Here is a 24,146-nt window from a genome sequence, read left to right as displayed (position 1 = left end):
ACCGTCTATTATTTCTATCCCTCATTTTAATCCTCACCTAACTGCACATCCATAGAATTAATGAAAACTTTTCCAGTTTATTATTAATTATTAATTCAATGAAATTTATATTTAAATCCTATTTGTATTGAGAATTGATTAGATTTTCATATGTAAATATTGACCATCCGAAATATTGTTTTGTGACAAAATATTTATATAAATATTGATTCAAGTACTAATGAAAATTGATCCTTTCATGAAAAATTTTTAAATCAATTTTTCCCACAAATGATGAACATTCAACCTCAATTTATGATTACAAGGTTTGAGTTAAATTTAAAAATACTAGTAAATTATCTACTAGAGTAACAATATAAAAAAAAAGAAAAGCTAGTGCATGAAGCCGATAATTTGTTGATGTCTATCTTTAGAATCGTTAAATCAGAACAGTTGAAGCAATTCTCTGAAAGCCTAAATCATTTGGTCACAAACCAGTCATTATCTTCAAAGGCATACATGTCACAATGAGTAAAAATTAATCTCCTGAATAAAACCCACTATATTATGAGCCATAGAACAACCCTACATCTTTGGCGCATGAGTGGCAACTAAATGTAACAAACGATATATAGCTGGAACAGGGGAACTCTGTACTTTATGTTGGGCGCACGAAACGGAACGTAATAGTTTCAAACGAGGTTTAACGCGCCGTGAATAATCTGGTGCATCAGTGGTGAAAGCGTGCCAGGGGTGTACCTGTGAACCCCAACTGGAGTTGCGACTAGTATGCCGTGTGTTTTCAAGGGGGAAAGCGTTCGTGCTATAACACAGTAGAGAAGGAATGAGATAGAAGATTGTTAGAGAAAGGGGCAACCAACCCTCTATGTACCCATCCCCTCGTCGACTGATGTGCAGTGTTATTAAACGAAATATTGATTCAACCCCTGTTTACTGAGTAATACATATTCATGGGGTTGGCGCTTCGGTCTGTTTGCTTCATCCTCTCATCTCTCTTGTTACCTATCCTTGTTTCACCATACACATTCTACCCTTTAGGCATATACATCCCTTTAGCTCGCTCATTCTGTTCCCGGCTTTTCACAGAACACCGAGCAACGCCTCGTGGCGGTTCTACACGTGTACAGACGTGTCATTGTAGCCGCCAATATGTGTACAACCGTCACCCGACGATGAATCCACTCGCGCAATTAGAATATCCGTCCACATGTGTTCTGATTACTCATCCGTATTTCTCAAGCTTTGTAATATTATTTGCAATGTACATTCACGTTTATGGCTGTATCATCTTATGTCATTTATTCTCTCTTTCAACGTGACCACAGTCTCGTGCTCTTTGAAACTTGACTTTATTTTATTAATAATCAACTTCATTGCTTCTTCATACTCTACACTTCTCAAGTGAGTTTTCAGCATTGCTGGTTAAATTTAATTCACTCCGAAAATAGTATTTACTTGGAGAAAAGATTACTCCAAAAAGAACAAAATCATGTTGAAGTCGTTAGTTTATATCCTCTTTTCTCTGGAGATGGAAGTAATAAAGAGAAATTTGATTAGTCACTTTTGATAATAGGAAATTTTTTTTATCATCGAAAATTTTACTGATAATATTAATAAAAATAAAATCCACTAATGTGCCAATGTTTTTGAATCTGTCCACTAATAAATCAGTAATTCCTTCATAAAATCTGTATTACAAAATACCGAATTTTTAATATTTTAATTAATTGTTATTGATGGTTAGTCAAATCCTCTGATAAACTTTTAAAGAGCAGACTAGGTAATTTTTACTACACCATTGATTTATCTTTAATTAATCCATAAAATGAGGATAATTATTTCAAATGAATAAAAAATCTATTCAATATTTACCCAGTTATTGTTGGAGTATCTTAATTGAGTTATCAGACCATTATTAAAAGTATATATAAAAAAAAAATGTTTTGCTGACGTGTGTATGAGTTATTTTTCTCTTTTGAAAACGTTATGTATTTGTTCCCTTGTGTTTCGCTTCGATCACCATCACGGATTGTATTGTGAACATCGGTTTGTTTTTATGGCGAAGCATCGGAACGACTGGGGGTATACGCAAGTTTAAATTTCCCAAGTGACAAGCGAACGTGAATTGGATTCCGAATGACATTATTCGTTGGTTATGTGGGCGGATGTTCTGTACAAGCGAGAATTGAGAGAGGCCAATTTTTGAGAGATATCACAAATACATATATGCACATATATATATATCTATGTATATAAAAGTTTTTAATAACGTACGTAAACTTTTTTCATCGAAACAGTTATTTTCTTTAAATAAATTTCTCTATAGATTTTAATAAAAAGCTATCTCTATTTTTTATTTTTTTGTGAAACAATAATTGCAATAAAAAATAAACCATTCAAATGTTGGTAAGCTCGCGTATTATTTTGTTGCTAATAAAAATATTTATATAGTGTACCAGTAAATGATGGTTATTCATAATAAAATGTTAGATGTGAATATTTTCTTAGACTGAAGTAAGAATAAAAAAGTTATTGAGTGTATAAAGTAAACGGAGTACTTATTTATACTTCAGAACAGCATTTTAGATTGCAATCTATGAACGATAAAAATTTTACACAGAAAAAACGTTTCGAAATGGTTTAATATAGATGGTGATAAATTTATTCATGACAGTAATAGTGCATTAAACATAACTAAAATTATGATTCAAGAGATGAAGCTAAAGTTGATGGGAAAAGTTTTTAATTGTATGAATATTTTTCACAAGTATTATTATTAATTCAACGTATCATGAACATACTTTTTAAAAACAAATCATTGAATATCCTTCACTGTTTCATTTTTAGAAAGTGCATGATTTATCCACCACAGTTCAATTGTCGTTACTGATTGGTTTATTAACCCTCACCTCATGCAACACAATTGAATTACTAACTTAAGAAAGGGAGTAAAACAATCAACTGTCAAAGATCAAACATAGTTAAAAATTTCATTTTTAAATTATTTTCCAGAAGAAAAAATCAATAGCTCACTTTTTGAAACATAATAGCTTTACTCTCAATCAATTACTGCTCCAATAAATGAATTAATGCAAAAAAAAAAAAAAAAAAAAAAACAAAATGTTTTCTTTTACCAAAAATAAAATAAAAAATATTTGTAAATATAAATAGATGATAAGTACGTTGAACAGTAATAATTGTTATTGAAACTTGTTAACTAGCTTTTGCAGAATTACTCAGCAATAACGAAATCCCTACAGGCTTTGCAGCGTCTAAGTTTGGCGGATAAGGCGTCACTTAACTGTTAAAAGGGAACGATGACAGAATAACAGGCAAAGAGAGAAGCATAGAAGATAGAGAGAAGAGAACTCGGGAAATTATTCACGTCGTAGAGCTACAGCCATTCAACAACGACAGTACCGAGTACCAACGGAACTCAATTATACGGGACCACGCTCGAATGCCAATTTCAACGCTTATCGGTGTAATACACACTACGAAATAAGTCTGGCCGCGTTGGGTGTCGAATAACGTGCGCTACTGAATTTCAATGTATACCCGATAGCACATCATCCATGTTCTCTCTTTCTCTGTCACTTCATAATCTCTCTCTCTCTCTCTTTGTCTCTTTCACTTTATACATTATTCTGTCTCTCACTTATTCATCCGTGAATCGATTAACAATTATTACTGTCCGCGGATGTGGCGGATATGTCGAGAAACACAATTAAAGCCGTTCAATTATTCTCTTTGGTGCAAAGTTACAGTAATTTCACTTGTTTTAAACAAATACTTGCATAAATGTTTGTTTCAACCTATATACATATGTTTCATGTTTTATTGGCTTTTTTTTTTATTGCATTTTAACCTTCCATTTTAGTTGAAAAAAAAAACTACCAGAATAGATGCAAACATGGAAAAATTAAAATTCCATTCCCATTTATATAAATACAAGTCTTGTTGAATAATCGGTTTAGAAAATTCTATTGATACTTGATTACATTTTAATAGACCGACAAAAAAGAAAATAAAAAATTTTTCATGCAGCTTAAATTCTTTTGACAGATATTCGATCACCGCAAAGTTATTATGCATAATGATTATCATGATTATTTTCTGCAAAACATAAATCTTTACAAGCTATAAGAAGTATTTACATATATTAACTTACCCCAACTATAGAATTAAGCTCTGTCATCGTAACCTGTTTAGCTCTGTCTACCGCTGTTAAAACCTGTTGTTGATGCTCCTGAGAGAGGAATGGCAAGATTTGAACTATTATTGCATTCAGTCTCTTCGATATTTCCGTCTGTAAGAAATAGAAAGAAAAAAAATCAACCAATTTGCCAGCCTTCCATCAAAAGCTATCAAAATTAATGAGTAAAATTCAATGAATGAAAAATTGCGGTAAAGAAAAATAAAATACATCAAGTCTCGAGGTTTCTTAGATGGTCAATCGGCAATCGGCTCATTTACCTTGTAAGCACGAGCCTCTCGCGTGGGCTCGGTTCTCTCTACAAACGAGAATTATTTATATCTTACATTTACGCCCGCGCGTTTCTCTACCATCTTTCTTCATTCTCACACGCTGACTTCTGAAAGCATTATATTTTTTCAACCGTTCGTATATACCTTTTTTCAGTCGTTTTTTTTTCTCCTTCATCACTAAACTAACGCCTTCTTCTCTTAGCAAGTCTCATGAAAAACACTTTTGTACTGACGCCTTTTAACTCGACGGGAGATCAAACGACGCGTGAGGTAAAACCTCAGTTGTGAAATGTTCTAATAACATTCCCCTACTGCCATTCATTTATATCTATTTAGTTTAACTGCCAAGTGTACTATAAAACTAAACGAGAAAAATATCCCTCTATATAAATTTTTTATGACAACTGTAATAAAAAATTTATACTTAACAATATCTTTTTTTGTTATTATCATGTTCCTTTCTCATCTTTTTTTATCCAATTTTTTCCTTAATTTTTATCCTCATAATGATTTAATTAAATCGAATTAACTGAAACACTGGGAACAATTTTTTTTTATAATGTTACTTTAATTGGAATAAAAAAAAAAATAATTGCATAAATGTTTCAATTATCTTCATTTTATATTATAGAATGCGTATTTTTTCCTTAATTTTAATTTCAATTTACATTATATTAAAATATTCAATTAATTTGATAAAAACGTAAAATACTCAATTAAATTTTCGGTTAAATATTTTCCATAAGTTAAAATTATCGAAACAATGCAAATTTAAAATGATTACAATTTCAATATTAATTACTTTTTACCAATCATTCTAATTAATCCTGAAAAATAATAATAAATATGTTGCCCATCAAACTAATTTAATTACAAGAAATTCAAATTAAATCATTGCTTAAAAAGCGTAGTGACACAAATAAAATCTTTTAATTAAAAAAAAAATGATTATATTCATATATAAAATGGAGTACAGTTGTAATAATAATACAGTGAGTATTAAATAAACGCACACGTGTCAAGTTTGAAATAAACCATTGCTCTTCATAAATTCTAAGCAGAAGATAGATAAAATTTTACGGTATTTGACGTTTCCACAAGGTCTCCAGGGTTATCTTCAACTAAACAAACATTTACACGGTTAATACCTTCAATCCATCTGGTGCTTTAATTACACGGCAGATGAGTATACAAAGTATAAAATGAATTAGTACAGGCTTACACACCTTTTACTTAGCCTACATATATATATACATGTACATCACAGCTTTCCATCACTCTTTTTCACGACCAAATCAAATATTCTTGACGTAAATAAATACTCAAATATAATATCGATTTAAACACTAATTTATCCATTATTTATACATAAAGTAACTGCAAATTTATTTTTGAATAACCCATTATCAATTAATTAATTTTATATCGAAATAAACACAGAAAAAAAAATTAACAAAAACAAATGTTAATTAATTTGTTAACAAATAATTAAAATAGTAGTTTTGAGTCCAAGTAGCACATGAATACATTTAATTGATTTACATTTAAAGAAAAAAAACATGTTCAAATAGTTAACAGATTAGGAACGGAATAATTGATTATTAATCAATATTTTGGTAAATATTAAATGATATGATTACATGAAATTAAATTTTATTTGTGACTATTTTATCAGTTTTACAAATACAGGTAGTTCTGTTCGCCAGAACAATCTATATATGTCTGAATTTTAAATAAATATACAATATAATCATCTAATGAGGATATTTACTATCTGCATTATCTAATACGACCTTGAATTATTAATATAATTGTGATGCGTCATGTTAACATGTAAACCCTGATATTACTTTATTTACATGAATTATTTCGATCAATTAATAACAACCAAAATATATGGGTCTTGAATAACAAACAGTCATGTTCCGTCTGGTGTAAGGAAAATAATAAAACTGATTATGAGTTAAATATTTTCATTGAAATTGATGTAATATTTTTTATTGAAATAAATAAATAGTGATGAAAAGTTGTAAAATAAGAAGAATGAGATTTCAATTAGTTTCTACTAAAGTCTCACGTTATTATCACATTTTGCATTAGTGCACACCAGTTCGAGTTTGTGACTACGACGGGCGTTAATTCACAGGTGTAAGCGAGGCCATTGTTATTAATTGAGGAAAACGTTCGCCGAGCCGCACCTCGTAAAAGTAATTACCCCGTTATCGTTTGCCGCAAGAGAATCACTGGGGAGTATTAACTGTGAGCCACTGAACAATGAAGAGGGAAGCAGAGAGGGAAAGAACCCACTTAACACTTTCAAAACTATAAATTCCATACGTTAAGCCGCAGTTGAATATTTCCAAGTTTACAAAACTTTGTCGATAAATAGATATTTGTACTATTTTGTAGAATAATATCTCAAGAAAAAATGAAAACTTTTGTGAAAAAATTATTTCAAGTATAATTTAAAATAATTAAATTGATGTTTTATTTTGATCAATAGTTTTATCGTACCTTCATAAGGTGATTTAATTATTTAACAGAAAATCAATTATTATTAGCTCTTAGTTGACCTCATTAGCATGAGACTACTCAAATAAATATTTGTAATATTAATAGCTTTTTTTATAACTTAGTGAATTAAATAAAAGAAATTTTTTATTATTAATCTCCAAAGCATAATATTTAATAATATGATTTTAATAAATTAAAAATAACATTTATTTTAGTATATAAATATAAATGAATGACTCATTTATGGAATGATTAAAATATTTTATTTTTATGATAGAATTGATAGATTACTTTATAATAATAAATTCAAATTTAATTGTAAGTTTTTTTAAAATTGGCTTCGTTATTATTTCATGATATCAACAGTTATACGTGAATGAGTGCATTTACATCTCCATAATTTTTTTCGTAAATCCGCCGTAAAAAGGAGAATTTTAGAAAAAAAAACACTCCAAAATGTTGATTTTTCGATTTTCTAGAGCCAAATAACAAGGGTACCGCGATAGTATAAAATTACCCATGATAAGTTAATTTGCAATTATAAAATTTTTTTCACAATATAGTAAATTTTTCTTTTAATGTTAAATATTTCATTTTTATCAATATTCTAGAGTTTCTATATATTAGTCATTTCCGTTATTACAAATAAATATTTAATATTAATGAAAAAATTTAGAATGTCAATAATTTATAATTCATCACTGATTTTTAATATATATTTCATAAACTCACCTGTTTGTGCATTTCGACGTTGAGTCCATATGACATCTCGTAATACTGTAAAATAAATAAAAAAAAAACTTATTAAAAAATATATTTAGACATAATGAAAAAAATGGTTGGATAACCGTTCAATCCAACATATGTTAAAGAGTTTAATTTATCTCAAAATTTATTACTTTATCTATTATTTGACAATTTATAAAAGAAAAAATTATTTTCAAATTTTTTTACAACTGGTCCAATATTTATTATTCAAATCATGTTAAAATTATAGGTACAGGTGATAGATTTATGGTAGTTTTGAATCAGGATAATTGTAACATAAAAATTATGAAGAGATAATAATAGAGATAATTCATTTAAACGGTATACATATGTGTATCAAACATGTATACATGTAGTGAAGTTTAGTGAGGTAGTTTAAAAGTAGATAAGGAGCAGAAAATGGTAGTCGAATAGCATCGATATTCTAAGAGCGTATACAAGACCGCGTGCAGCTTATACAGGTTCTTAATTTTATGGACCATTAGCTTAGTAATTACCTGCGCAATTAATTGCTTCGTAAGTGAGTTACTTGGCAGTACGGAAGCTCGGCAGGGAACGAGCGAACGAAATAAGGAAATGAAGAAATGAACAGAGTAAAAGAGATTATTCAGTTAAATAACCGCATTACTGGCTGACAAGTTAATTTCTTGTAAATCGCCAATATACGATTTCTAAATATCTTACGAAATTCCACTTGAAATGAGATTGATTAGTTACACTTTATTTTAATTAATACCTTAAATTTATGACTCTCTGACCAATTTTTTAGCAATTTTCTTTCCTTAAAATTAACGTAAATTCTTTTTAAAAAAATGCTTATGTATTTTATATTTAAATTTATTCTTTACAATATACTTTTTTATTGTGAAAATAAAATCGAATTTTAATTGATGATTTAAAATATTCATAAATTTCTCCTACCATATATTCATATTTGAAAATTAACTGTCAGATATATTTCAAATTTTTCGAGTGAAAAAATGTATATAAAATATTTTTTTCGCTTACATACGAAAATAGAAATTTGTAAACTAACGTTAACTTTATAATCCAGTAATAAATTTTAAAAAAATGGTCATATTTCAACGGTAAAAAACATTAGTACTAATTGTCAACTTTTTTAGTAAGAATAAAAAAAAAAAATAATAAATACGTAAAAATATCATAACTTTTCGAAGTATGTCTAATAAAGTAGCTGAGAAAATGTGGTTGGAATACACGATTTAACTGAGAATTTACAGACTTAAAGTCTTGATAAATCACTCCAACAACTTCCTTTCGCATCGTCAACTTGATTAATAGTGTTTGAACTAGTTGCCTCAGCGTGAATTAAATCTATACGTGAACTAAAGAAGTTTAATTGTGCCAAGGGAACAACATTTCCAAGTTATAACAAAAGTATATTACTTGTATTACTCTTTCACTTATATTTATATATCACAGACAAATATGTGAATTGTTAGTACATAGTGTCGACTCGATTAAGAGTGTACATTATGAAAGAGTTATGAGTGAGGGTATGGATTAAAGCCAAAACATAATAAACAACACTTTTGGCGAGGAAATAATAAATAAATTATTTCCATTAAGATGAAAACAGCATTTATGTAACCAACATTTATAAATCTAGTGGAATTTAGATGCCCATAAATATTACAGGGAATTTTTTGTCGGTTGTAAATATCGTTAAATGGATAAGATTAACATAAGAATAATTTGAGAATCCATTAATTTATCTATATAATGAACCTACAATAGGATATTAATGAAAATTTTGATGATAAGAGGATTATACGACCATTTTGTTAATTTAAATTTTGAAAGTCCTCTCCAAGTTCTAGTGTTATTTTTAATATTTATGTATCACTTTATCAGCTTTTTGTTTATATAGTCATTACGAAATTACTTAGAAAAGAATATCGTGATTTTTTCAAGTATATTCGACTCTTCATGAGTATACATAAATATTTCAGATAAGTAATATAATAGTAGATACTTACCATGACATAATGCCGTTGTATTTCTATTTTTTCAGTGGCTAATTTTTCGCATTCCAGTTTCATGCTGAAATAAAAAATTTTATCAGTAAAAAAATGTGTATTTCATTTGTTATTTATTATTTATTTTTTTATTTTTTGATTAAATATTGTAGAAAATAATTATAATAAAAAATAAAAAGTAATGAGTTCAAGCCTTCTTTTTACATACCAATACCAACATTTAAATGGAACTTCAATTTACTCTAATTTCAATTGTTTAAAGCAAAAAAAAAATATATCTATTCTTTTTGAATAAGTGTATTAAAGCGTGAAAATTTTTAACGTAGAAATTAAATTAAATTCCATGATGACAAAATAATTCAATATTTTATTGAAAAAAAAAAGTTTAGTCAAGGATATTAACCCCCTTATATTTTCTGCATTTATATAACCGTACATTGGTCTCGATAAAGTGGGAAAACATACGTCGATATCAAAATTGGAGTTAGCTATCTAGAAGAGAAATAAAGAAAAACTTGTAGCATTTGAATTGGAAAAGATAATGTGTCGTACGATTTCGTAGAAATATAAAAATGGATGTATACATAAAGTATTATAACAATCTTCTTATAGTCTAAAATTTCCCTTTTTTCCTGTTACCTCCTAGAGTTGAATATATAAATATACTACGCATATACACTAGGCTGATATGTATACTTGAGTTTTCGTCAGCTGCAAACGATTCCGCGGTTGTCCACCTGCTTCAACATATATCAGACGAGTAGTGTATATGCATAAAAAAGCAGAAATCGTGGTTATATGTCAAGAAAAGTGGAAAGAAAGCCGCGATGAACAAAGCGAATATTAAATCGAACCAAGAGACAATGAATAATCAATGAATCTAACGGTTTCTGTTTTCTACTTAAATATTCTTTGTAAGCTTAGACAGTATCTATATATATATATATATATTTGCAGTAAAGGAAACTCGTTCTTAACCATTTAAATGATGTCTAGTCTGCATTTTTTATCGGCCATAAAATATAGGTAAAAATCGCTTAAAGTAATATGCTAAATACTGTATAATTAATTTAATGAATGTTTTACAAGCATGTTCATTGGTTGCATAATTTTTTGGAGAACTTGAATAAAAGAAAACGAAAGGAAAGAAACACTTACTTATGGTACTGTGCCTGCAGAAAATTAAACTCCTCCTTAATCCTGTCGCAGGAATCACCCACCGTAAACTTGAACGGCTGGCCGGGCTGCGGTGGGCCCTGAAAACGTAAAAAAAAAAAATTATAAAGGTAAAGTAAAAAGTCCAGTGAGACGTATACATAAACACCGCAAGGCGGGACGATAGTCCCGACGAAACAGAGAGAGACCGGATGCGATAAATTATCCGCGAACGAAGGCCAGTCAGTCAGACTAAAAGAAGGAGAAAGTATAAAAAAACATAGAATAGGTATGTGTGTAAAAAGTAAGACAATTTACGAAAGCGTATAAACTGAAAATAAGAGACAAAATAAAGGAAACTAAAATGAGAAAACGGAAATGGCTTTATAGAAGTTTACATTTAAATATTTGCCGACCAGATGACGCCACCTTGTTGCTGATGTTTTATCAGCCAATCGAATCTATTTTAGTTTCAGTTCATATGGTAACAAATGATCTGATGAAAAACGAAATGATTGTCAAGTACTTCTTCACCTCTTCAAACTATCTATTAATATAATCAATTATCGTCGATTTAACATTTAAGCTTTTTGTCATTTACTTTATATATAAAAAAGTTTAATGATAAATATTTATCAAATATCCAATCTTTTACTCCATTATTTTATGTACACAAGAAAAATATTTAATGTAAAGTAATAAATTGTTGTCATTAATGCAAATTAATCTAAATATCTTCTAATTATAAAATATTTATTAAATTTAGAAATAAAATATTTTTTTATGAGAAAATTGCAATTCAAGTCACATAAAAAAATATTAAAATAACTTTTGATGGAGAAATTTGGAACAAGGTGGAATATTTTTACCTCAAATATTTCAATTAAGTATCACACACCTAAAATTATTATTATTATTTAAATAAGTAAGGAAATATTTATTACATCGCCTCAAATACTTCACCTTATGCTCCAGATTTGCAAAGCTTTTCTGGGCTTCTCAGAAAAATATTTATCCATTCAACTGAAAACTCATGAAATTAACCAACTAAAGCAGCAAACTTTCTTTCTTCGACAACAATAAAACAAAAAAAAAAAAGGTGAAGACTTAAAAGATAAAAGAGGCTAATTTTTTTAGCTAATATCTCAATATTCATTATTGTTATATCTTTATCTCCGTTCATCCGCTATTTATCGATAACTCAGTAATGTTTGTAGAAGTCACGTAAGTGCAAAGCGTACATATCATACGACTGGTGAACGTACATGTGTCGAATGATTAACTCGGCGCAGCTGCAGCCGGTAGAAAAGCAAATAAAGATTATAAAAAGAATCCCGGGAATATGCGAACATGAGGAAGAGGAGACTCGGAAGCACAAGAGAGATGAATGTAAAGCGGAGTAAAAAGATTAAGTACCAGCAGTAGTGTTAAACCGGTATGTTTGTCTCCTTCTTTCTCGTACTTTTCAACTGTTTATATATTCTGTTCAGGCGGGATAGACACACAAGTTCTTCCACACGCTTCAACAGTACAGTGAACATAATCTCAACTGACTGGCGTGGTGGAGTCGTCGGGTCACTGGTGTGTTGCATGTACGAGCGAGAACGATCTATATCTGTGAAGCAGGACAGAGACGCCCACAGCAAGTGTTAATTACATGTTTGCGGTGTCCACGAGGATTACACGCTACAACCGAAACTATGGGCTCGACTGGTAGCCGCCGATGCACTGGCATCACGCATAGTCTACACCACAGGTGCTGTACGAACTGTCTCAACAGACGCTCAGCATCAATAAACTCCCTACAACGACGTAACTTCCATTATTTCCATGCATGGGAAGCAACCAATGGCTCCTGCATTATTCAATCATTGTCTAACGCTAGTACTTTACTTCTCCCTCCGGTTTGTTTATAAATAACCCCAGTGAATAATCGGTTATTGTTGCTTTAATAAGACTTTCAGACTTTTTTATTGTTATATTACTTCTTAAATATCCTTTTTATCGTTCATCCATTTTTCCAATATTTCCGTCTTGCTTGGATATCTTATTTTACATCTTCAAGTTCTTTTCATCATTAAATTGTCTGTTATTATACCATTAAAGCTTTTATTAGAGTTAAATGATGCTTGGAACATCAAGCACTGGAAATTAAAATCAGAATTTTAGTATTTTCATTGAAAATCTGTTTCTGTTATGCCTTATTAAGAATCATGAAAGTATAAGATAATATTTTTTTTAATGAGATTAATTACATCAAGTGAATATACTTTATTTTATTTAGTCACAGAATTTTGATTTTAAATTTGAATCCAGTCTTTAACTTTTCTGGAATTTAATAACAAATAAATAATTACTTGTTAATTTCAATAATAACAATAATTTTTTTAGTTATAAGGATATTTTTTATATTGAATTAATAAGTTAGGTTCGAATAAATTAATGGTTATTTATACTTTTTATTTAAATTGATAAAAAAATTCTGTTTTTATATTCTTATATTTTAAATTATTTATTTTACAGTTTATCAACAATATTTATAATTTCTGTAAATAAATTTTTTTAAGTAAATATAAAAAAATTTTAGTTTTTTTATTTAGTTTATTTAAAATTTATTTTATCATTTGTATAACACACAACTGCATTTATTTGCACTCAAAAACATTATTTAATCGCATATCTATTGGCATATCATTAATTTATTCACTTTTAATATTTATTAAAATAAATATATAAAAAAATCAAAATTACTTGTAAAAAAATATATATTCATATAACCAATGTTCATTCAATAAGAAATTTATAATATAAATTAATCACAGTTGCTTCAGAAGTAGTTGCAAAAATATTTGCATAATAACTAATTTAAATATCTAATTTTATTTAAATGAGACGTGAGTTGATTTACATTCTTGAAGGATAATTATTGACTTTAATGATTAATTATAAATATAAAATGAGTAAGAATATAATCGTTAAACAATTGAATATTTATTCAACTATTTTAATGGAAGATATATGTAATTTATTTCAATAAAATGAATGATCATTAAGAAATGTATATAATGATTGAGTTGTATAGAGAATGATGACTGATTGATTGAAGAAAAAAGGAAAAAAATACCGAGATGAGCGTGTATTATCGATATATCAAGAAATGTTGTGGTTGATAATCTACACTCCAGGTGCTATATTTGAACTGTTTCAACAGATGCTTATCATCAGTTAACTCACTATAACTACCTAACTTTCATTATTTCCATGCAGTGGAAGCTCTAGAGTTTTATAGACGATTTTATTGTTCCCGTAAGTCAAGGGTCAATTACCCGTAATTTTCAACTGCGGAAGAGGATCCTACAGTCTAATTAAAGTGTATCGAACCGACCCGTAAAATTACCTAAGCTTGAATAATACTCTGAGATCCATAGTGGAATGATGATAGAAAAGGAGTACTTGATAAGAAGAATAAAGACCTTATCTTAAAAAGTTGTTTCAACGAGAGACTCGTGACCCTGATGACAATCAAGTCATTGTGAACGATCTTGAGATCTTTTACAATTTTTTTTTCATTTATTTTTTCTTAGCATCTAGTCCAATTTCTTCCCTCTTTATAATTAGCTCTGATTAACTTATAGTTGATCATTGAAGCTGCATTTCAGCTCGCCAGTTTGTCGGATTATTATCTCCTTTCTCTTTTTTTTCTGATTAAGATGTATTCTATCATTAATAGGACACTTTATAGTGAACTTGCCACATTTTTTTTTTATTAATAAATGATAGAAGTGATTAAATTTTTATTTATCATTGCAAAAAAAAAAAGCGACAGAAAGTCAAATAATAAAGCCTTGATATAAATTAACAACAATTGAATCAAAACCATTTTTTGATGAATTCAAATTAAAAAAAAAGTATATTGCAAAATAAATAGATCACATAAAATAAAAGTTGAAATTTGTAAAGAGATAAAACTCTGATCTTTTATGTTGGTAGAATATTCTTTCTCTGTAGTTTTCTACTTTAAAGATTTTTATCTCAAAAAACGTGTAATACTAGAAGTTATTCAATGTCTGTCAGAAAGTTCGCATCTTTGTGCTAAATACTGCTCCTCTGTTAGGACCAAGTAATTCACACAGCAATATATGTATACAGTAGCTAGTATTATACACTTGGTTTGATCCTTTTTACAACATTATTTCAACAATTTTTAAAATTCAATATCAAAATCCATTAAATTTTATTACTCAAAAAGATGCCTGTATGTTCACAGTTAAGAATCAAATATTCTTGCGGCTAATTGGAGATTAAAAAAAAAAAATAAAACCATAGGATACAAGATTGCATGTAAGAATTTCAATTATGACAAAATTGGCACAATAAACCAACGTGATTGAATCCATTGAAATTCTTTACCTTCGACCTTCAAAGTCTCACTCAACTCAACTTGCCTCTCTATCCGTTAATAATTGACAGTTTGTTCCGAAGTTGAGACCACGTTTGTAGCGGTCAAGCGCGGAAAAGCACTCGAGGTAGCGGCAAAATATATAAGATGCAATATATGAAGAGGATAAAAGGAATAAAAGTGAAATTAATGTGGTATGGAAACGAAAGTGCAGTCAGACGTTAAACTTTAAGAGATTTTGAAACTGAGTATAAAGGAAGAAAATGGAGAGCGAGGAGCTTGCTGTAAAAGAGAGATAGTTGATGACTGCGACTATGAGATAGAGAATCAACCGCAAGAACGAACGAGGCCTGAATGTGTAAGAAGGACAAAACAGTTTGGGAGATGAAGAGCAAACCAAAGAGAAGCTGAGAGGATCGCGGGACGTTCGAAGTGGTCACGGGATGAGGGAAGTCGTGGTTTCGCGGTCGTTGTGGTTGCGGCAGCAAATTGAGATAGTTCGCAAACCGCCGCCGGCCACGCTGACCCAACCTGCTGGCCGTGGCTTTGGGAACTATACCTTTTACACTACATCTACACTTTCTATATGTACGCCAATGCTATCACCAAAGCTACAGTAGTATTACTGCCACACTCTCAAAATTCTCGCGATTTTAGTGCTGCCGCAAATAACGAGAATGAGCAGACTAGCGAATATCACAACTAACAGGATGACCGCGCTCTGCAACCGCAGTACATCAAAAAAAAATATAAAGGATCATAAATGGCCATCAAAAATATTACTATTTCTACAACATTCTGCACTAATATATATATATATTTTTTTAAATAATAATTATTGTGTAAATTTTTTTGTGTTATTCACAATACTTCTTTTGATTTTTTTGTTTACTATATTTTAAAAATTAATACAAAACATTTTTAAACACATCAACTTTGATTTTATTCAAAAATTTTAAATATAATGTAAAAGTTTTTTCATGAGTTATATTTTAATTTTATGAATAACTAAATAATTTGGTAAAATTGAAATAATTTGAATATTTTTTATATTTAATGTATTTTAATTTAAAATTATTTTGAATATAGGCTTGGCGTCGATTTTTATAGACATTAGAAGATATAATCATTATTTTTTCAGTTAATATTGTCATTAGGTTTAGTTAATAATCGTTATCTATTTTCATTTATACGCTTTTAAATAGTACCTAATTGAAATAATGAACTCCATACAATTATTTTAAAATCAATATTATATATTTTATATAATGCACGTTGAAAATGAATTTTTCATGATGAGTAGTTATTAAAATGAATAATATACCAAAAATTAAACACAATTTTATCCCCAAACTCTTTATACAAATTTTCTATACTATTATATGATAAAATGATTATATATTATGTAATCAAATTTCATTTTCGTGTAACTATAAACGCGTATACAAATGATATTAATTAACATCAGTCAGACTCCATTGTTTTACGAAATGCAATAAAATGATACCAATTTATTGTGGAATGTTTTACTTGTATTGTTTAATCGGAAATTACTGAACTCAATAAAAAATTAAAATTAAAATGGTATACTGTAGTATAAAAGAGGTGGTTTTAAATTATTTCATTACTTCCAAATGATCCATAACGATTTATTCACAACTTCAATATTAATTCACTTCTTGCATATTTTAAATAAATATACAATGAGTGTGTACATCTTTATGTATATTCTATTGACCTAACTTAAATCAAAACTACTCCGTATCAATCGAGTATCATTGACACCTTAATGCTCATATACCCTCTTGCTTTTCTACCCCATCACACTTAACGACGGATGACCAAACCTCATTTATCACTTCCTGCAGTACTTTTAAGTTTAATCCCAAATGTTTCCTTTCGATTACTCACAAAGACGGGCACTGAATGAAGTGTGAAATACAAAAAAAATTGAATTAAAATATTGAAAAGCGATATGTTTTTAATAAAATTCAATTTTTATTATATATCCATTATTATTATTATTATTATAATGTTTGTGAGCTACGTTTCAGATAAAATATGTACTCATGGATTTTATAAAATCAACAAACTCTAATTATGTACAATCTGCGTATGATTACATAAAAATCCTTTTATCGTTTCAATCATAATTAAAAATTACTCACGGATTAAATTCATGTATTAAACTCTTTGTAATATTAAATTTCAAATATTTATTTAATTACAAATATCGCTAATCTTTCATTAAAATAATCATGTCATTTAATTGTTAAATTTTATGATTAATTACAGGTTTCAAGTGATACTTTTAGAAATGATTGGGGTGAATGACCGTATTATCAACACCTTAATTTCGAGGCCAACTTTGTCTTTGTATGTAAAATAAATATTTTTTAGAAATTCATATTCATGAATAAATATCAATACAATAAAAATATTTGTATATAATGAATTAATCAACAAATGAATATTTTAATTATCTTTTATTTCTCTTCATGATGGAAAAGAAAAAATCAATTGTAAATTCACTTGAACACTAAAAAAAAAAAATTTATCAAACGTAAAATACTACGTTATATGTTGGCAATTAAGAACTAAAGTATATATAATTTACTCAAGCAACGAAATGGATTTTATTAAATGTAAATAAAAACGTCTGCTAAGTATATATAAACTTTAATCATATTTTCCAAAGTTACGAGCAGAGTATTTTTTCGTAGAGCAGATTATTTACATAAAAAATTGAGTTGATTAAGTAAATGAACAAGTTGATTCACATGAAATTTGCATTTGAAGCGTAAAAAAAAGCCGGTCAATAAAATGCACGTGAAAGGACGTCAGGTTCTTCAAAGTTTAGCCTCCCATACCTTTTCATTGTTTCTTAAGAAATTTTATTGTTAGCATATTTCTACGAAGGTGAACTTGATAGCAACAAAGCAGCTGTTTTCTATTTTCTCTCGTCTTTTGTATCTACACGATTTTTTTCTTGCTACTCCAATGCCTTTTTTACTTCCTCCTAGCCCCTATTCCTTCGAAATAATCGACCTCACTTAAGCAACAAGAGCTATTGTTGCTTGGTAAAAGCAGGCGACAAGGAACTCCTTGTATAATGTAGTCTAACTAGTGCTACTAAAAGTTATAGTTAGTCGCCAAAAAGTAAAAGGAGACAGATTAGAAAGGTCTGTTTCAACTGAGTGACAGTAGAAGAAGAAGAAGAAGAATTGAGAGAACATTGTTGGGAAGATTATTCTGCCAATTTGAAAGAGACAAATAGAAATTTCACGCTTTGTAAGTTGGCTAAAGAGGAAAATTCGCAACAGACATAACGAGGCTCAATTATTACTAGAACAGCACTTGCCAACATTCATCAGTAATCTCTTTTGTCGTTATCGTTCCAACTTTCTGATGTTCTACTCTTGTACACTGAATTTATTTTCCTCAGCACTTCTGAGTTACTTTATGTATTATTCGTGTCTCTCTTTTTTAATTGTTTTGCTACAACACACTGTTTATATTGTTATTGTTATCACACATTACTTCTGTCACAAACTGTTGTTTTTTCATATCAATTCACGTGTATCACACGTTCTTTGTTCTTCCAAGTTCTATATTTATGCAAGGATATTTATTTTAACTCATTCCTGTTTATGTAAGAATATTTATTGTAGTAATTAGCAATATTTGTCAATGACTTTAGATATATATTATTAATGCATAAGCACGCCAAATCACGATAAAAATAGTACAAAGTTGTAGAAATGTTATTTATTTAAAGCTTTGGCTATTCTATCTAATACTTTTGGCATCTCTCAATTATTATAAACATCAATGCCACGATTATCGTTGTCTCAAAATATAACAAATGATAATTTTACTTATCATTTAATTTATTCATTTGTTTATGTCTTCTTATTTCTTTATCTGCGAAAGTTTTCTGTTCAAACCGATTATTATGATTAATATTAATCTTTAAGTAATCTCGATTTATGTTAATTGATATTTACAATGCAAAAAACAGTTTTTTTTTTTTTTGAAATAGCTTTTTCATTCAAGAGAAAATTTTTTTTTATTTGTAATAACATAATATAATCCACTTATAAAGTGTTAGATGTTCTTTTAATCAATAATAATAATGATGATAATGATGATGATCTACTGAAATGTAACGTTTTGTGTCATGTTCTATATCTCCATACACTTGATAAGCAATATACCATCACGATCATCTATCTATTTAGCCACGTAACTGAAATAATATTTACACAGTTTGTGTGTAAACATGCACTTCTACGTATATTTCACGTTGGACAAACCCGTAGAGATTGTCAGGGTAACAAGTTGATTGTATTGATTTATAGATAATGTAAAAGCTACCATATAAAATATAGAATACAAAATATTATAACAGAAAAATTGAAAAAAAAAAAAAAAAATATCAAAATACAAATATTCTAGAATCAACAATAGATAAAAGCCGATTGCTCCAGAAATAAATTATTTTTAAATTCAATATTGGAGGCTTTGTTACATATATATGATAAAGATGTAAATCAATCATCGAAATAAACTAAATGAATATAAATTTTTATTAATCCTTGAACCACTTGTTTTTGAAAATTCATTCATTTTACTTGACATGAAAAATAGTAATGTATATGTGCATGTGTAATAATTAACTGAATATTTATACTGAAAATAAATAAACCATAAATATTTCTAAGTTATGAAAATAAATATGAAACTATTAAAGGTCAAACTACTGATGTGCAATCGAATACAAAGATTAAATTTCTGAAGATATAATATAGCTGAATGTACAGCGGAAGAGCTCGTTTTGCGTGGAGATTACATTGGAATAATTGAAATAGAGGTGAGGACGTGGCTAAATTCCCCAGAAACTCTCGGTTTACTACACGATATGCATATAATACTCCACAAACTGACTGTTTTCCGCCTTGGAAATTGCGGTATACATTGATGGTATTAATTATCGTTACAATACAATGTATCTATTCAACAATGTTACGACTAATTAAATATACCTATCAAATTTGTAATCAATATTTGTGCGGACAAGTATACGACATGCTGTCGAGAAAATTGTACAAAGCATCAATGTATGTAAAGAAATTTATATCCAATGTGGCTAGCAAAGGCTAATTGGTGCGTAAAGAATGATTTATTTCAATGTGACGTAAGATAAATTTCTGTAAGTGCTTTGCATATTTTTAAAACTCAAATACATAGTTTTAAGTAGGTAGGAAATCCATGAAGCATAAAAAGAAGATTTGTTCGTGGTAAATAGAAGTGACTATGAGCTGTCAATGGAGGCTTCAAAGTCTGTATACAAGTGAACAAGTCTACATTGCAGATGTAGACAAGCTCTGATGGTGTTCCCCGCTGTGAGAGTTACCCTATCGTCGTTCAGGTCATTTTTCTTTTCTTGTGATCGTCCTACAGGCACCTGTGTTTACTTTAAACGCATTTCTTGGCAATAATGCAACGACCTTCTCCTCATTTTACCTTTAATTTTTGTATATGAGAGTCATGGGATCCCTAAACTAGCCCTCCATGAGTTGTACCGTTTACTCTGTCTGGTGCAGCATGAAATTCAACGGTCCCCTCAGGCCCAAGAACCTTTGGGGAACAACCCCCCCCCCAATACAACAATTCCCCAACTTTAAAAGTAGACATCGAATACACCGTTCTTCTGTCATTCAATTCATCTTTAGAAATCCCAATGATTTTTTTTTCAACACAATCGTGCAATTATTGATACCATTTATCTGTTTTTAATTTTCATTCCTAGAATTGATGATATTATCGAAAAAAAATAATACGTAAAGAGATGTTATTTCATATTTGAGGCAAAAAAATTTTTGATCAAAATTCCAGTGTTTTTTTTTACTAAAATCTTTCCTGTTGATATTTACATTTTGCTCTTTTCGTGATATCTATTCACAACATTAGTGGTGGTCTACAATGTACTTATTGCATCATCGTTTTTAAAAAAGGTTTAAAAACACAACATTGCATCAACAAAAAATTATATTACTTATCCAATTTATCAGATTACAATTACATCCTTAACTATAAAGCATATTGCAAGAAAAAATTGGATTATATACAAAAAAGATATTATTGTATATTCTTAAAAATCTTTTGGTCTTTGTTGAATTTTTTTTTATCCACAAAAGATATCAATCGACAATCGTGTTAAGTGGCGAGACAGATTAACTAGTTTATCGTTCGACAACGTGTGAAGTACTTAACAAATACATCAATCACCGAATGAAATAACAACTCGGATAATTACAGGAATTTCTGCTATTATTTTCTTTCTACAAGACAATCATCACAGTCGGCATAACCTGAATAGAGAAAGTGAAACGGAAGCAGTATTATTCGCTTTTCTTTATTTCTCACTCTTTCATTATCATGTCTATCAACATTAGCATATCTCAAGACATGTGATCGAAACAAATTTTCCAGGGACAATAGAAGCTATAGTGTAGGTAAAAGTTAAGTATAATAAAGAACAACATAAAGAACAAGTGCAGACGTGAAGAAAATGTAATACATAAATCAACGAGCTCCCGACATTGCACTGATGAGTCAAGTAAGAGCCAATGACTTCTCTTCTCTCGAAAGAGAACGGAAAATACCGAAACACTTACCGGGTGTCGCGCAGCAGCTGCCGCGGCCACAGCTGCCGCATTAATGCCAGCACTAGGATACATCCTCCACCTTCTCCACCTTCTACTTCTTTATATTAAATTACCACCAACTCTTGCTCCGTTCAATATTATCCACTTAATTATTGTGAATATTTTTTCACTCAACTCCCGGATACTTTCTTTTCTACTCTATTATTTCTGTCACACTACCAACTAATCCAAAGAATTATCTCCAAAACCAACAGCACTTTGATTTCGCTTGAAACACCATGACGAATTCACTTTTTATCACACTCAACTCATCACCACTACTCATAAAATCAGCTGAAAACACAACACACTCTTCGCAAAAAAAACCGGTTAAGTTAGAATAGAGTTCTGCGACGTTGTCTTCACAACTGTAGCTCGTGAAAATATGGTATAACAAAACACGAACTCACCTCCACAACGGTCGGGTGTAAACTAATCAAATGGCGGGTCGAGGGGAGCTCCCCCACTCCTTGAAGCACGCTCGAACAACTAGCGACCTCTAAGACCACGTGGTTTCTTGTGGCATCTTTGTCTGACATCGATTCAAATGTCATTCTCCTCGTTCTTCTCATTTATTAAAGTGCAGTGGATTTTTTCCCTCTCTTCTCAGGAAACTCACTCCCCTCAGTTCCTCATCGACTTCTCGTTCACACTCAACAATTCCAAGTAGTAGTGGTATGCAGTTTCCTTCAATCCTTGTGACTATCTTGCACTTACGTGCTTAACACGCTTTTGTTCTCATCTTTCTTGCTTTCTTTTTCTTTCTTTTTTTTCCTTCTCTTTGTACTTGACTTTTTTTTTACGTGTTTTACTTCACTTAGACCTTAGACGTCGTATTTTAGTGCTGTTATAGTTAAGCATTGATATGAGTCGGAAAATACTACAGTTCTTCGTGAAATCGATTCTTTGAAATTTTCAATCCACTCTTTTAACATCACTTCTCTTTTTGGCTCATTTTCTGTTTCGTTTCATGATTAGTTTTTTATTTTCTCCCACCATTTCATGACATTGCAATATAAATGACATTTTTCTTAGAATCGCTTACTTTTTTCTATTACGTCTCATCATACACTTTACTTTCTTCTCGTGTATCTGCAGCCATTTGCTCTTCACTTTCTCACTTTTTTGTATTGTCTTGACAGTTTACGATCTCAACCTTAAAAATTCGAATTTTTCCTCCTCTATAATAAGATCTGTTATCATTCTGTTACTTGTTCAAAAACCACTTGAAATCATACTCCAATCTACCTCAATTGATATCTCATTTTTTTTTCGTAACACAATAAATAATTAATGTTTCTATTCTACTATCATATCTGCTAATAATTAAAGATCAGTTCGATCAATGATAATATATTTTTAATAATAACCGAATGGTACTGAAAAATGCATGTATAAAATGCAATCGAAGGATAATAGTAGCATATCGAGCTAAAGAAAATTGCAACAAAACATTATTATGTATAATCATGGATATATATATAAAATATCGATTTTTAAACAGTCGAGTATATAAAAGCATATTATTGGTTGAAAAGAATTGATGAAGATAACTTGGCATTTAATCATGGCCATATTATTTCCTCAGATAAGCTGAACATTGAGATAATAAATTGACAATGAATAAATGGTTGAAATGATACGTCATCAGTAAAAAATTCAATAAATCGTTAATAAATTATTGACAAAGTATATTATCTATAGTGCACTGTATATTCTAATATATACATATAGATATTGATTATAAATTCATTATCAAATATTGATGTTTCATCATAATGTACATATTTTTTCAAAGTCATTTTCGATACTGAGAGGTGTTGAAGAAAATTAATAATTGTTAATAGCCGAGGTAACACGAAGATATAAAAATTTTGTCGTAATGTTTTAACGCGTGGAAATGCAGTCTAATAATGTTCGTTGAAGCTTGACCGAAGGCGTGAAGGTTTACGGTACGTCGATTGCAGTAATAGCAGTGGTCGTTGGCTAGCCACGGCCCGCGGCAAACGTAACTTTATAGCATTTAATCACGTTCCGTGCGCGTGTGTTGGCAGGCCAATGAAAACATGCGCAAATAGCCACGGATTAGAAATGCGGCCAGCCATAATTGAG

General features: G+C 29.6%; 1 protein-coding gene across 1 annotated transcript in view; it reads right to left on the bottom strand.

The window, feature by feature from the left end:
• The window catches only part of LOC118069012 (protein groucho-like), a 32,579-nt gene extending 10,100 nt beyond the window's left edge, over nt 1-22,479 (bottom strand). The window contains exons 1-5 of the mRNA XM_035086820.1: nt 22,005-22,479; nt 10,929-11,026; nt 9,771-9,834; nt 7,735-7,779; nt 4,172-4,309 (exon numbers count right to left, since the gene is read on the bottom strand). Of these exons, the coding sequence (XP_034942711.1) occupies nt 4,172-4,309; nt 7,735-7,779; nt 9,771-9,834; nt 10,929-11,026; nt 22,005-22,067 (408 nt within the window). The 5' untranslated portion in view covers nt 22,068-22,479. The remainder of the gene's footprint in view (nt 1-4,171; nt 4,310-7,734; nt 7,780-9,770; nt 9,835-10,928; nt 11,027-22,004) is intronic.
• Between the last annotated feature and the right edge of the window lie 1,667 nt (nt 22,480-24,146).

The sequence above is a fragment of the Chelonus insularis genome, unplaced genomic scaffold, assembly GCF_013357705.1.
Source record: "Chelonus insularis isolate UGA/USDA-ARS -01 unplaced genomic scaffold, ASM1335770v1 contig_404_pilon, whole genome shotgun sequence".
Lineage (NCBI taxonomy): Eukaryota > Metazoa > Arthropoda > Insecta > Hymenoptera > Braconidae > Chelonus > Chelonus insularis.
This window is presented reverse-complemented; position numbering and strand designations above follow the sequence as displayed.